Source organism: Dendropsophus ebraccatus, chromosome 3, assembly GCF_027789765.1.
Source record: "Dendropsophus ebraccatus isolate aDenEbr1 chromosome 3, aDenEbr1.pat, whole genome shotgun sequence".
NCBI classification, from domain to species: Eukaryota; Metazoa; Chordata; class Amphibia; order Anura; family Hylidae; genus Dendropsophus; species Dendropsophus ebraccatus.
The window spans coordinates 50,796,395-50,811,901 of NC_091456.1; the positions used below are offsets into that span (position 1 = coordinate 50,796,395).

The 15,507-nt window shown below is 45.7% G+C and overlaps 1 protein-coding gene across 12 annotated transcripts in view; it reads left to right on the plus strand.

Annotated features, from left to right (window-relative positions):
* The window catches only part of CDC14B (cell division cycle 14B), a 66,018-nt gene that overhangs the window by 30,359 nt on the left and 20,152 nt on the right, over positions 1 to 15,507 (plus strand). For all 12 annotated transcript variants that reach the window (XR_011362124.1, XR_011362123.1, XM_069961731.1 and 9 more), the window contains exons 2-10: positions 3,507 to 3,597; positions 4,839 to 4,914; positions 5,058 to 5,150; positions 5,405 to 5,481; positions 5,865 to 5,931; positions 6,857 to 6,919; positions 7,035 to 7,122; positions 11,652 to 11,882; positions 11,984 to 12,122. Coding sequence is in view for 10 of the 12 variants with exons in the window: in XM_069961726.1 (XP_069817827.1) it covers positions 3,507 to 3,597; positions 4,839 to 4,914; positions 5,058 to 5,150; positions 5,405 to 5,481; positions 5,865 to 5,931; positions 6,857 to 6,919; positions 7,035 to 7,122; positions 11,652 to 11,882; positions 11,984 to 12,122 (925 nt within the window). In the remaining 2 variants the exon portion in view is untranslated. The remainder of the gene's footprint in view (positions 1 to 3,506; positions 3,598 to 4,838; positions 4,915 to 5,057; positions 5,151 to 5,404; positions 5,482 to 5,864; positions 5,932 to 6,856; positions 6,920 to 7,034; positions 7,123 to 11,651; positions 11,883 to 11,983; positions 12,123 to 15,507) is intronic.

Here is a 15,507-nt window from a genome sequence, read left to right on the forward strand (position 1 = left end):
TATATAGATACAGTGTAGTGTGGACTGTCTATATAGATACAGTGTAGTGGGGACTGTCTATATAGATACTGTGTAGTGGGGACCGTGTATATAGATACAGTGTAGTGTGGGCTGTCTATATAGATACAGTGTAGTGGGGACCGTCTATATAGATACAGTGCAGTGGGGACCGTGTATATAGATACAGTGTAGTGGGGACCGTGTATATAGATACAGTGTAGTGTGGACCGTCTATATAGATACAGTGTAGTGTGGACTGTCTATATAGATACAGTGTAGTGGGGACTGTCTATATAGATACTGTGTAGTGGGGACCGTGTATATAGATACAGTGTAGTGTGGGCTGTCTATATAGATACAGTGTAGTGGGGACCGTCTATATAGATACAGTGTAGTGGGGACCGATATAGATACAGTGTAGTGGGGACCGTCTATATAGATACAGTGTAGTGGGGACTGTCTATATAGATACAGTGTAGAATAGTATGTATGTATAGATACATTGATAGACATGTAGGATGTTTGGTGAGGGGGATGGGTGTAACTTCAGCCCCCATGCTGCTTGTCACCCCCCCTGTAAGTACATGTTGTCAGTCAGTGGGTACATGGAGTATAGTAAGGAGCACAGACAAGTCCATTCCTGCTGCAGCCATTCACATGGTTTAGGAGCGCTAGAAGCTGGCAGTGTACTGGTTGCTAAGCCTCTCCATCTTGCACTCACCCTCCCCTTCTTCTTGCCCTCACCATCTCCTTCTTGCCTTCGCCCTCTCCTACTTGCCCTCGCCCTCCCCTTCTTGCCCTCACCCTCTCCTTCTTCGTGCCCTTGCCCTCTCCTTCTTGCCCTCTCCCTCCCCTTCTTGCCCTTGCCCTCGCCCTCTCCTTGCCCTCGCCCTCTCCTTGCCCTCGCCCTCTCCTTCTCGCCCTCCCCTTCTTGCCCTCGCCCTCTCCTTTTTCTTGCCCTCGCCCTCTCCTTTTTCTTGCCCTCGCCCTCTCCTTTTTCTTGCCCTCGCCCTCTCCTTTTTCTTGCCCTCTTGTTCTTCCTGCCCTCGCCTTCCCCTGCTTGCCTTCGCCCTGTCCTTCTTCTTGCCCTCGCCCCCTTCTTCTTGCCCTCACCCTCCATCATCCAGCGTGGACTTGTTGGTTAATCTTTCCCTAAGCACCAGGGGCAGCTCCCTCCCTCCTAGTACCGGTCTCTTGCACATGGCCGTCCGTCCTGAGGTGACGGAGCCCGGGAGTTGTGTGGACTCTTGTCTCTCTCTGTAACGTCCTGTTATGTGGAGACTTTGCTGTGTTATACTGTTACTGTGTTGTGTTTTGCTGGGTTGGTGGGAGCGTCTTCAGTCCCTATGACTTGTCCTTTCCAGCTTACAGCCAGGACCAGTATCCAGTGACGGCCATGTAACACACGGCGCTCCATACATATGGATATGTGGATGGATAAAGGGGGTTTTGTCATTTGGTCAATGAGGGGGACGTGCTTTCTTCCATGGCCTCATGCAGCGTTCAGACACGTCTTTTCCATAGTGGAACTGGCTGTAGACGCTGCCGTTTTTCCATAAGAAATGACTAATAATAAGCCGACCTAACAGTATTTGTGTGTAACGCCAAAGGATCCCATAGGATCAGGTACAATCCTTTAACCCCTTAGAGTGGAGTAAGACTTGGATTGTGCAGCACTAGTTTAATATGTGGCACAGGACATTATATCAGGCTGGGTTTATACCTTGCTTAATATACACCTTTATATACTATAAACCATTGATTTCTATGGACAAATGGAATGTTTCTGTCTATCCACATTTGCCTGTTTTTAATGTATATATCTGTATTCTCATCAAGAGTATAAAAACATGACCAGTAAGCATAAAAACCAAATGCAGTGTGAATTCAGCCTAACCTAAACTTCCTAACATAATAAGCGTGTAAAAGGTGACCTAGAGCTGAGAAGAATAGTCTGCTGAACAGGTAAAGGAGCCATTGTTCCAGAGCTGACCCCCCTCTGTAGAGACCCATCTTCTCCGCACTCGGCACATTCTTTTGCATTTGATCAATGTTCCTTTTGTAGTCAAGTTGTATAAACTTGCCGCCTATTTTTACTTGGTGAGAGCTGGGGACACATTGTAAGTCAATAGTAACTTTGTATTGTCTTCTCTCTGGGGATTGTTCACTTCTAGTTTTTATTCTGTTTCCAAGATATCAGCGTCACTTTGTGTTTGTTAGATCATTATTTTTTTATGGTTACATCTTTAGATTTTTATATGGCTCCCAAATGAGGTGGGAAGGATTGAAAACCTGGTTCACATTTATTTTATGGTCTGTGCCAAAACTTTGGATTAAAGCCAAACAAGTCAGGGGTTGTTCATATGCCTAAAATCTAGTACAATATTACCTTGGATTACAAGTATAATTCGTTCCTGTAATCCAAATCACTCTTAAACCGAAGCAAATTTTCTGATAAGAAATTATTAAAATGCAGACAATTGGTTCCACGCCCCAAAAATAATGATTTTTTTTATTCTGAATAACAGGTAAAACAAATGAAACAAACTTTTAGAAACAGCTGAATATGTAATATTATAAGTTACTATACAGTATAGCAATCAGCATGTGGAGTATAATGTATAGTAAGTGCATAAACCAGGAAAAACCGTAGCAATTTGTAGATACAGGATGGAACTGCAGATCCCCATAATACAGTAGTGTAGTACAAGGTCTGTGTGGTCACATGAAGTTGATCTGCTATGATTTGAAAGGTGATGGAGACTTCCTAGGTCAGAGCACAGTCCTGTAGACCTCGCTATGCAGACCATGCCCCTCCCACCCAGTACAGGGGGCTCTTAAACCAAAGCAATGCTCTTAAACCAAGTCACAATTAAAAAAAAAAAAAAAAAACTGGGCTCTTCTTGCAAAATGCTCTTAATCCAAGTTACTCCTAAACCAAGGTACCACTGTTCATCCAAAGGAGTGCATGAAAATCCATCTCCTATTGTCTTCAATTACAGGGGTTATCCTGAAATAGAAAACCAGCATCACGCCTGTCCTCAGGTTTTGTGTCTGTGGTATTTAGAGATGGGCCAACTTGCAGAAAGTTTGAAACTTTACAACTTTGCCCCTTTACCTCGAGCTGCGATACAACAACAGACTGAGGACTAGAGTGGTGCTGTTTCCTGAGTTCAGAACGTCTTGCCTCTTTTATCTGTGCATTGTTGGCTTACACCATCTTGTAGTGTGGAATTAGGGAGTGTGGTTAGGTGTGTCATGTCCATGCTATATTTAGAGGACATGCGCTGCATGCTGTTCCTTCTTACTGTACAGGGACACTGTTCTCTGATTAATGCTTCACCTTTTGCTGTAACGCATGTTGTAGTGAAGTGGCTCGTATAGCATGTGTGGTATGTACGGCCCTCTTGTTCTCCACGTAAGCAGCTAGAACGTGAAGTGTATTGGCAGATACTTGAAGAACCATAACACTTTGTAACCCATATTTCCCTCCTGCTTTTTTTCAGAGCGTCTTTACTTCGCCATCCTCTGCAGCAAACCCAAGACCACTCCAAGTACGCATTATTTCTCCATCGATGATGAACTTCTGTATGAAAAGTAAGTGAGCTGAGTAGTGATTGATAGACTTGCACTGTTTATTAACTACTTTGGTTAATAAGTAAGAATAGTATCGAGGTCGTGGTTCACCTTTTCTCTCACCCCCAGCTGGTAACACAAAGTTGGTTCTTAAGTCATATAACTCTATAAGGATTACAGATGAACAGTCCAACAGAATAGATGTTCTTGAACTGTTATTTCATGGGGAATGCATACCTGTACCGTGTTTCCCTGAAAATAAGACGGTGCCTTACATTTCTTTCCACCCCAAAACAGGCACTATGTCTTATTTTCAGGGGATACCTCATTTCTTTAGCCCCGTCTGGTTTGGTCTTTTGGTCCCCTATCTAGACAAACCTAAAGTAAAATCTTTGATCTTTGGCCCCATCTGGTCTGGTCTGCCTTTTGGCCCAGTCTGGTCCAGTTTGACAAAAAGACAAAAATAAAAATATTTTGGTCTTTGGCCCTGTCTGGTCTAGTCTTTTGGCCTGTCTGGTTTTCGGTCCCCTATATGGACAAACAAAAATAAATCCTTAGTCTTTTGGCCCTGTCTGATCTTTACTTTGGTCCTGTCAGGCCTTTGGCCCCATCTGGTCTGGTCTTTGGCCCCTTATCTGGACAAAGAAAGGCACAAAAAAAGTATATATGTCCAATCTGGTTATCTTGTCCTAACACACCCCTATATCGTGAGAAGGGCAAATAAAGAGAGTATAATGCAAAACTGCTTGCGATCACAACCCCTGTTGATTTATTTTTTTTAAAATATGACAGTGCCTCCAGTTCTTGATTTGCATTTTTTAGTGTATCACCCGTATATCTGTGTCCAGTCTGCTGGAATTAAATTAATGAGAAAAAAATATATTTTTCCCAAGAAAATAAACCAATGTAGTCAATAGTGGACTACATTTTTGTCTATATAAATCAGTAGGCACACCCCGACATACACAGGAATGCCTTTTGCCAGTATCTGAATATATACAAGTGATGTATCCAAGTGTTAATAAAGCTTAATTGTTGGCTGGATGCAACTTGTGACACCCTTTGACTGCGAGGGCTGGATGAGATTACAATGGTGAGAGCTCAGGGACCTATAAATAATGATAAAAAATGAAAGAAAGCATAGTGTTTTTTTTTTTGTTTTTTTTTTTTTTTTTTAGCCTTTTCTGTGGTGTTTACTTTGTTCCAAGATCTAGTTATCTGTTAAAATTCACTTATCAGTGATTGTTTTTTTTGTCTTATAGCTTCTATGCTGACTTTGGACCCCTTAACCTGGCCATGCTGTACAAATATTGCTGCAAGCTGAATAAAAAAATGAAGGTGAGTCAAGAAAGTAAGCGGGTGGCAGCAGTCTGTCTGTACACTTTTTGCACTGAGCTGTTTTTTTGTTTTTTTACATTTTTTAAATATGAAAATACAGGTTTTCTGCTTGAAGACATTGAACCTTTGTTTTGTTTGTTTAGTCCTTCTCTCTGACAAAGAAGAAAATTGTCCATTACACCAGCAGTGACCCGAAAAAACAAGCCAACGCTGCCTTTTTAATAGGAAGTTATGCTGTAAGTAGAAACCATGCAGGTGCCCATTCCTCTGTGCATGCTATTGTCTGGTGTAGGACCTTATAATGACAGAATATAGTAAATGACTGCTTTCCTTGTACAGATTCATTGTAATTATAACAAAGGAAAAGAAATTCATGAGGCTTTACTTAGGAGAAGTGACTTCTTACTAGGACTCTGTATACAGCTCTCTTGCCAGTTTACTTCCATTCAGTTATAGAAATATATCACGTTTGTATCATTTTATACCCTAGATAATACACTTAAAGAAACTCCCCGAGGAAATGCACAGACTTCTTCAGATGGGAAATGTCACTTACCTTCCATTTAGGTAACCATACTGTTGCATTGAATGGTCACTTTGTAAACCTGTCAGATCTTGTAAGGACGTGTTCACGTGTGCGCTGAAGCCTTTGTTGCAGATTCTGTAGCTTGTTCTGTAGCATTGCCCATGCAGTACTGTTTTTCCCATTAAGGGCATGTTCACACGTCCCGGATCCGCAGATTTCTCGCTACACATTCTCAGCGAGACATTGTCTCTAAGTAGATACAGTATCATAAATTTGTCTACCCATAACTGTATTCACATCAGTCCACATTATTGCATTGGGGAGTTATACCGAGTGGTTTGTGTACTATTTGCTTCCAGACATTGGCGCATGACTGAGTACAGTAGACTGTGTCACAGAAATGACTGATTGCTTTGTATTCTAGGGACGCCTCATTTGGTACCAGTAGTTTTCATTTAACTCTTCTTGACTGTTTCCATGCCGTGCACAAGGTGAGTTGTCTAAGGAATCTCTATTACTGTAATGTTAAAGGGAACCTGGCGTTATCTGTCGCAGGGATGTGGACTGCAACCTTGTTACATGTGTGTAAGGGAACCTAGCTGCCGCCCTCCAGCTGTTACAAAACCACATTTCCTCTCATACCTGGACATTCAAAGGTTCCTTGGTGTATACAGAAAGATACAGTATATCTGTTTGTTAGTTGCAGCATGATGTGAGCTCTATGAACCTGAAGTCTGAGTTCTGAGCCCACCCGCTGCTGATAGTTCCCCTTTAATAGGGATAAATTGAGCAACAAGCAGGTTAGACAAATCTAACCTGCTGATAGCCCCGGTAGCTCCGTGGATGCTTCCTCCTCAGCGTCCTCGGCACTATAGGGGACTATCAGCAGGTTAGATTTGTCTAACCTGCTGCTAGTCCCCCTTTATTGTGCATAGGAGAAAGCTGTCCATCAGTGCTTATATGTTGGGCCTGTAACGCATATATATGCTGGACTATGTTCTCATGTTGATGGTTTAGTTGCATTTCTTTGTTTCTATAATTAAAACCTGATTGATAATATGGACTCGCATTCCCACTTTTGCCATCTAAATGCGGCCAAAACCATGCCCCCATTTCTTTTCCAATAGCTACGCAGTGTTTCTGGGATTATTATCAACGTCGCGCGGCTATTGGTGAAGGAATGGAGCCATTGTTTCAGATTTGGAAACGCAGCCCAAGTTGGCTATCTTGGCTTTGCCATATGATTAGCATTATAATGCTTAATTCACACGGACGGATCCGCTGCGGATCCCTGCCCTGTAAAGTCTATGGGCAGACATACTCGCAGCGGGATGGATAAGTTAGAAACCTGATTACACTGTAGGCATCTTTCCTTCTGTGTACTATGCCTTATATTACCTCTATATTTTATTGTAGGCTTTGCAGTATGAATTCTTTGATTTTAGAACTTTTGATCTGGAGGAATACCAGCACTATGAGGTGAGATTACAGCGCTTTTTACAACCACCTGGGTTTTAGTTTATTTGGTAACATGAGGCTTGTGCAGTAAATACTGTTAGTTCATTGACAGCATTCATTTTCTCTTCTTCTTCAGAGAGCAGAGAATGGAGATTTCAACTGGATCATTCCAAAGAAATTTCTAGCTTTCAGTGGACCCCATCAGAAAAGTAAAATGGAAAATGGTATGTGGTATGCACCAGTGTTAGTTGTCTATGCTTTTCTTATATCCTCATCCATCATCACAGCACAACTGCTGAGCTCCAACAGGTCTTTGCATGTCCCACATCAAGGATAGGAAATCTGTGGCCCTTTTTAAGCTGTTGCAAAACTACAATTCCCATCATGCCTGGACAGCCAAATCTGCTTTATGGGGGAAATTTATTAAACATGGTGTAAAGTGAAACTGGAACCAATCAGATTCCACCATCATTCCTCACAGACTCTTTGAAAAAGGTGGAATCTGATTGGTTGCTAGGGGCAACTGAGCCAGTTTCACTTTACACCATGTTTGATAAACACCCCCCCCCCCCCTATGTGTTTACATTTATTAAAGACGTATTATTGAGGTGGATAGAAACCTATGTTTGCATGGATGCTGCAACAGAACTGCTTTCCCATCAGAATACATTATCATTTCTAAAGTGTACCTGTCTCTTTGACATGTTGTAGAGACATACTGAAAGCTTTGTTTGGTCAGGTTGTGGGTGTTCAGACCTCCCAACAATCGTTAGTATTCCCTCTCCCAGCTCTCTGTGCACATAACACGAGGTGGTCCTATAGACTTACATTAGGAGTCTATCTCGGTTGGGGAGAGTGCTCTTTCTAGCAATAGTTGCATGTCTGAACACCGGTCTGTCAACAGGACATAAGCAAGATTTGGGGGGGGCAGTGGCTCCTGGGCCCACACTGGCAGGGGCCCACTGAGGTCTCAGAGGCTTAATGCTGTCTGCAAAAGCCTGCAGAGCGATGAGGAAGGACCTGTGGTGACGTCATAAGGGGGCGGGGCTGAGAACTGGAGAGGATTCTTGTGGATGAAGGACCTGTGGTGATGTCATGAGGGGGCGGGGCTGAGAAGATGCTGGTGCAAGAAGGACATGTGATCATTGTCCTCTTATATCTCCTCCTGTAATGTGATAGATAATAGATAGATAGAGAGTTAGGCTGCATTCCCACGTTCCGTGATCCTGACTGATCACGGACGTGGAATGCATGTACCAGAGCCCCCCCGCGCCCTGGCAGCATCTAATTAGATGCTGGGAGCGGGGGAGACTGTATTCATAAGCGCCGCACTGTAATGAGTCAGCGGCGCAGTGCTGTTACTACAGCGCGTCGCTTTTGAATACAGTCTCTAATTACAGATGCTGTCCGGGCGCGGGGGTCTCCGGTACATGCATTCCACGTCCGTTATCCGTCAGGATCACGGAATGTGGGAATGCAGCCATAGATAGATGATAGATAGATAGATAGGAGATAGATAGATAGGAAATGGATATCTAGCAGCTCATCAAATATCTTGGATTGTACATGTATGATCACAACCAGCTCACCCCTTCGAGGCTATGTTCACACTGAGTATGTTTCTGCACGTAGTTTTGAGGTTGATGCGTTCGCTTTAAAGTATACGATATACGGACGCACAATGCACCGCCGTGAAAAATGAACAAGACCATTGTTTGAGGACGGAAATGTTCCAACTCACGGCCGTGGATTCCCATGCGGTCCCGTACAAAGTACTTATTTCAGCCAAATTGAACTTGATTTTTCGATCCAAAAGGTTCTGTGTGGTTTACGGGGCTGGGCGAAGATTTCCAAGTAAATGACCTGTTTCAGATCGCTTCGAAACAAGCTAGGGAAGCATAACTGTACTACCGGCGCATGTCGATTTTTCCCACGCCCGTAGTTTCAGCCGCACATGTACGCCGGCGTACGAAATGCGGCCGGACTCATACGCAGTGTGAACATAGCCTTAATGTCTAAAAACGTATTACCTATACCACTATTATTTTTAGGCAAAGATAATCTGGTTAAAAGGGTTCTCCAGAATTAAGAAAAAAAAACATAGTTGCTTTCTTCCAAAACAGCGCCACCCCTGCTCTTAGGTTGTGTGTGGTATCACAGCTTGGCACTATTCACTTCAGTCGAATACCACACACAAACTGAGGACAAGAGAGGTGCTGTCTGTGGAAGAAGGCAGCTATATTTTTCTAATCTTAAGCACTTTAAATTTTTTTGTGGGTCTATATGTGAAATGTACAGAAGCCTCTTACACTGCTCTTTATCCTTATCCACTATGAGTAATGTAGAAGAATATTCCCTTTATTATTCACAAAGCCTTGTCACCTGCTGAGGTTCCCTATGGGTAAGGTTGGTTGGGGGCCCACTCAGACTCACTCGCCCCCCCTAGGCTGAACCCCTAGCTACGCCCCTGCAACAGGATACAGGTAACTGACAAAGGAACAGGAGAGACTGGTGTGAGGATTAAATCCAGCTAAAATGTCATCCTCCAGCCATCTATTACTGTATATCTATTGTCTCCCAAGTTGCAGCCAGGATGATGCTGTAATGGCTACAATTATTCAGCTAGGATGTTGAGACAACTTGTGAACAGGCAAATTCACACACAAGCTCAAAAATAATTTCAGTAATTTTAGGAGACTGTGTCCTTTACAAGCAACCACGTGTATTTCGTTTTTTGTTTTTTTAATGATTTAAATTTCTATTAAATTTTTTCAATTTTAAATTATATACAACAACACCTGACGAACAATCAGCCTATACAGGTACAAGAACAATATAACAAAACACAACCAGTCTCGTCTTGCAGCCCATCTTAAGCTATACTCATTTTAGAAGTTTCTCTTAGTGTACACATAAGGGGAGATTTATGAAAGGGTGTAAATATACACCTAGTGTAAATTGTCCACAGCAACCAATCACAGCTCCTCTTTTATTCTACCAGAGCTGAAAGCTGAGCTGTGATTGGTTGCTGTGGGTAGTTTACACCAGGTGTATATTTACACCCTTTCATAAATCTTCCCCATAGTATCTACATAGCATCCACATATAAAGCCAAAACATGTACCATATGGGGCATTTACTGTACTTTAGTAGCTCAACCGCCTACTCCAACGTGATCCTGCCATGGGAGCCGGACTGCACGCCACTTGATCTTCTCTACCTTTTTAATATTGTTCGTCCTCATAACTCATATTCCAATTTAATAAAATTGGGCTGCTGCTTTAATCTCATTAAGTGATGGAACATCAGATTTCCATCTTTTTGCTATTCTGTTCCTTGTAGCCATTAGGATATGTACTAGCACCGCATGGTCCTGTATTGGTACATCTTCTGGTTGGTAAGGGGTCATGTACCATTGATAGAGCAGTTTGCATGAGCATTCTAGATGACCTATGCAATGCAAGATCTTTGAGGATAAGTCAAATACTCCTGCCCACTGTCCCTGTGTGAATGTGCGCTTACGTTTCAACTCCCACTTGGACACAAAGGGCAAGCTACTCTGCTGTGATACTAAGGGTGTTATTACATGGGTCGATGGGGGCCCAATAATAACTGTAAACGAGCGCCGATCTGCTAGATTGGCGCTCGTTTATTGGGCCTATTACACAGCCGGATTTAACAAGGGCTGCATGGACATAGTTACCGATGTCCTTGCTTAACTTTATACATTACCTATCCAGGCTGCAGGGCTCCTCTTGCTGTCTTCTTCTCCACGGGTCCCGCACACTCCAGCTTCAGAGCAGCCTGTCTCAGCTGTCAGGCCGCTCAACCAATCACTGGCCGGGACCACCACGGCCAGTGATTGGCTGAGCGGACTGTCAGCTGAGACAGGCCGCTCTGAAGCTGGAGTGTGCGGGACCCGGGGAGAAGAAGACAGCAAGACGAGCCCTGCAGCCTGGATAGGTAATGTATATCATCAGCCGCCGGCCGCGCACCGCTATTACATGTAGCGATGCGTGGTCGGCGCCCGATAATTATAGATTTAAAACTATATCAATGATCAGCCGATGAGCGTTGTCATCTGCTGATCGTTGCATTAATACACTGAGCGATTATAGTTCTGTGTAATAGGACTAAGGACTTCTAGGCTGAGGCTAGACCTTTAGTTTCCTGTTTCGGGTCCCTTAGAAACGTCTCAAATGTTGTACCAATTGCTTGTGGGGGCACCTTCAATTGGGCTAAGCAGTGCCGTAACTGAAGATATTTGTAGTTCTTTTTAACTTTTCTGTGGGAATTTGAAGCAGGCACTATGGGAAATGCCTCAGTGTTGGCCATGCCTAGGAAAGGAGCAGACAGCATTTTTGTCATACTGATAGAATACCAATCCTGTTCCTCCTCCTCTCAGTGTTCCAGCTGAGTGCTTGCTACTAGTGTGCTATTTAATTAGTGTGTGTGTGTGTGTGTGTTGGGGGGGTGTATGATTGCCATTTGTGCCAGGTGTGTGGCACAATTTCTGTTATGAATGTTAGAGTGCCTTAGCGTGAGAGCTTCCCATGTCATTATCTGTGATAAATGACACACGCACACAGTGTATACATATCCTGTTTATATGTATTCATATAATGCAGCTCAGTTACATTGAATTTAATGGTGGACAGAGGACAGGGATGGTGCTGTTTTTGGAAGAAAGCTGCTTTGTTTTGCCTAACCCTGGACAACTTGTTTATCGATGCAATGTACTCTTCTCATATAGGATATCCTCATCACGCTCCAGAAGCTTACTTCCCGTACTTCAGAGAACACAACCTTACTACAATCATTCGCCTAAATAAGAAGATGTATGAAGCCAAACGGTTTACAGATGCTGGCTTTGAACATCATGACCTGTTTTTTGTTGATGGAAGTACGCCGAGTGACCCCATAGTGAAGAAGTTCCTGAATATCTGTGAAAATGCAGAAGGCGCTATAGCTGTACATTGCAAAGGTGTGCACCAGTGTTAAATAGTTTTTTTCTTATAAACCATGTGTTGGTGTATTTTGCTAATTGTGACAGTTTTGTTTTATTTGCCTTTGCTGCTTTTTCAGCTGGTCTGGGGAGGACAGGTACGCTGATCGCATGTTACATGATGAAGCATTATAGAATGACGGCTGCAGAATCCATCGCTTGGATCCGAATATGTAGACCCGGCTCTGTAATTGGGCCTCAGCAACAGTTCCTGGTTGAGTAAGTTCTGCCAATAAAAGAAGACCTGTTTAGTCAGTGTCCAATATAGAGTGCTATAGGGCAGTGCTTCTCAATTCCAGTCCTCGGGCCTCACCAACAGGTCTTGTTTTGAGGATTTCCCATACAAAAAACAGCTGTGATAAGACCTGATGCACTGAGTATAATTATATCACCTGTGAAATACTAAGGAAATCCTTAAAACATGACCTGTTGGTGAGGCCTGAGGACTGGAATTGAGAAGCACTGCTTTAGGGAAGGGAAAATGCCTGGAATTAACATTAGAGTAAGTAATATTGTGGCAGTGGTGATCAGTGATTGGCTGAGCAAGAATTTCCTTGAACACAGACCAGGAAGTGCTGGGAGGTGGGGTCCATTAGAACAGCAGTGGTGAGGGATTGGTGGCAGGTAAGTACAGCTTTCCTATACACAAGTCTGGCCGCTGTAAAAAAAGAAAAAGAAAGAAAATGTGTCATGGTTGTTGGGGTTTTTTTTTTTTTTTTTTTTTTTTACATACCAGAGTCACAATTTTTCCATGATGGTTTTTCTTTAAAAATGTGCAACTTTTTACTCCACCTGCACCACTTTTCCCAATCTGCTGAGATGGGTCATGGCCTCCTGCAGCCACTAGATATATACCTTACACCAGGCATTAGATGTTCTGCTGATCACCACTGTTAGGGCCCATTTACACTGAGCATAAGTCGCGAAATTTCAAGCAGAGCCAGCGCCGCAGATGCCGCTTGAAATCCTGCCTGTCCCATTGATTTAATGGGAATTCTCGCGTGCCGCTCTCCGCCCAAAGAATTGACAGAGTGGAGGCACACAAGACATCCCATTAAATAGATAGGACAGGCGGAATTTCAAGCGGCGTGCACGGTGAAATTTCGCCACTTTTGCTCAGTGTGAATGGGCCCTTGCGGATGTGTGTCAGTTATAGGGATGCACGATGCACCGAAATATCGATACTACTATCGATATTTCGGGCAAAAAAACGATTCGGTACCAGGATTTCCTGGTATCGATACTTTATGTTAAGCTGCCTAATAACGCAGCTTAACATAAAGTATAGAGCAGAGAACACAGCCGGCGACTAGCAGAGCGCCGGCCATGTTCTCTGTGTGCCGCCCCCGGCCCCTTGCCGTCACTTCCTCCTCCTCTGCCTGCCCCTTCCTCCGCTCACTGCAGTGAGAAGTTATAGCCGGCACACAGCGATCGCATGTGCCGGCTATATAACTGTGCAGAAGCCGCTGTCACAACTGACAGCGGCATCTGACCCATCCTGAGCCTCTCCAGAAGCAGTGGGGGTCGGCTACTGTGTGTAACAGACCCCCGCTGCTAATGACTCGCAGCCTGTCACACCTCAGCCTCCTGGAATGCAGCAGCCGGTGTGAGGAGCTGTGTCTAGGGCTGCGCTTCTCAGTGTGAGGCTCTGATGCCGGCTCGCCCTCCGTCCATCTGCGGCGCTGTTCCTATGCATATTCATGTGTGCACACTCGGTGGCTGCGCTTCCTGACCGGCCTGAGTGTGCACACATGAATATGCAGGAGGAACGGAGGTCCGACAGCTGGGGGAGCTTCCCGGAGCTGAGGGGAGGGGGATTTGTAAAGGGAGCTAATTTAAGGTGGAACAGACAGCCTGAACCTTGGCCAGCAGCAAAGGTTAATCTTCCTGCTGGCCGAGGTTCAGGTTGTCTGTTCCACCTTAAACTCCCTTTACAAATCCCCCCTCCCCTCTGCTTTGACAAGCCTCATGCTTTGAGTGGTACCGCAGTGAGAGTAGGGGATGTGTGCAGACATTGCAAACATCCCTGCCCTCTGGTGTGCCCCCCCCCACATCCCTGCCCTCTAGTGTGCCCCCCCCCACATCCCTGCCCTCTAGTGTGCCCCCCCCACATCCCTGCCCTCTGGTGTGCCCCCCCCCACATCCCTGCCCTCTGGTGTGCCCCCCCCCACACTCCTGCCCTCTGGTGTGCCCCCCCCCACATTCCTGCCCTCTGGTGTGCCCCCCCCCCCACATTCCTGCCCTCTGGTGTGCCCCCCCCACATTCCTGCCCTCTGGTGTGCCCCCCCCCCACATTCCTGCCCTCTGGTGTGCCCCCCCCCCACATTCCTGCCCTCTGGTGTGCCCCCCCCCATCCCTGCCCTCTAGTGTGCCCCCCCCCCCACATCCCTGCCCTCTAGTGTGCCCCTAACATTCCTGCCCTTACACCCCTGCCCTCTGACAGGAACTGACCTGCCAGGCAGAGTAACCCTCTCTTGTCTGTCCAGACCTGGCAGTCTTCACCAGCTCCCTGCAGTGTGGGGGTTGTAGTCTGTACCCAGTGGCGGATTAAATGTACCCTGGGCTGTTCACCCGACCTGGATCCCCCCCCCTTCCCCCGTCAATCCGCCCACTACTGCCCCCCCCCCCCCCCCGTCAATCCGCCCACTACTGCCCCCCCCCCATGCTGTCCCCAATACACACAATGTTTGGTCCCTTGCTGCACAGAGGATGTCAGGAGAGGAGGGGGCTGATCTTATAGGGGAGGTCACAGCAGCACAGAGGATGTCAGGAGAGGAGGGGGCTGATCTTATAGGGGAGGTCACAGCAGCACAGAGGATGTCAGGAGAGGAGGGGGCTGATCTTATAGGGGAGGTCACAGCAGCACAGAGGATGTCAGGAGAGGAGGGGGCTGATCTTATAGGGGAGGTCACAGCAGCACAGAGGATGTCAGGAGAGGAGGGGGCTGATCTTATAGGGGAGGTCACAGCAGCACAGAGAATGTCAGGAGAGGAGGGGGCTGATCTTATAGGGGAGGTCACAGCAGCACAGAAGATGTCAGGAGAGGAGGGGGCTGATCTTATAGGGGAGGTCACAGCAGCACAGAGAATGTCAGGAGAGGAGGGGGCTGATCTTATAGGGAAGGTCACAGCAGCACAGAGAATGTCAGGAGAGGAGGGGGCTGATCTTATAGGGGAGGTCACAGCAGCACAGAGGATGTCAGGAGAGGAGGGGGCTGATCTTATAGGGGAGGTCACAGCGTCACAGCAGCACAGAGAATGTCAGGAGAGGAGGGGGCTGATCTTATAGGGAGGTCAGAGCAGCACAGAGGATGTCAGGAGAGGAGGGGGCTGATCTTATAGGAGAGGTTGCAGGGTCCCAGCAGCACAGAGGATGTCAGGAAAGGAGGGGGCTGATCTTATAGGAGAGGTCACAGCAGCACAGAGGATGTCAGGAGATGAGGGTGCTGATCTTATAGGGGAGGTCACAGCAGCACAGAGGATGTCAGGAGAGGAGTGTGCTGATCGATAGAGGAGATCACAGCAGCACAGAGGATGTCAGGAGAGGAAGGAGTGTGCTGATCTTATGAGGTCACAGCAGCACAGAGGATGTCAGGAAAGGAGTG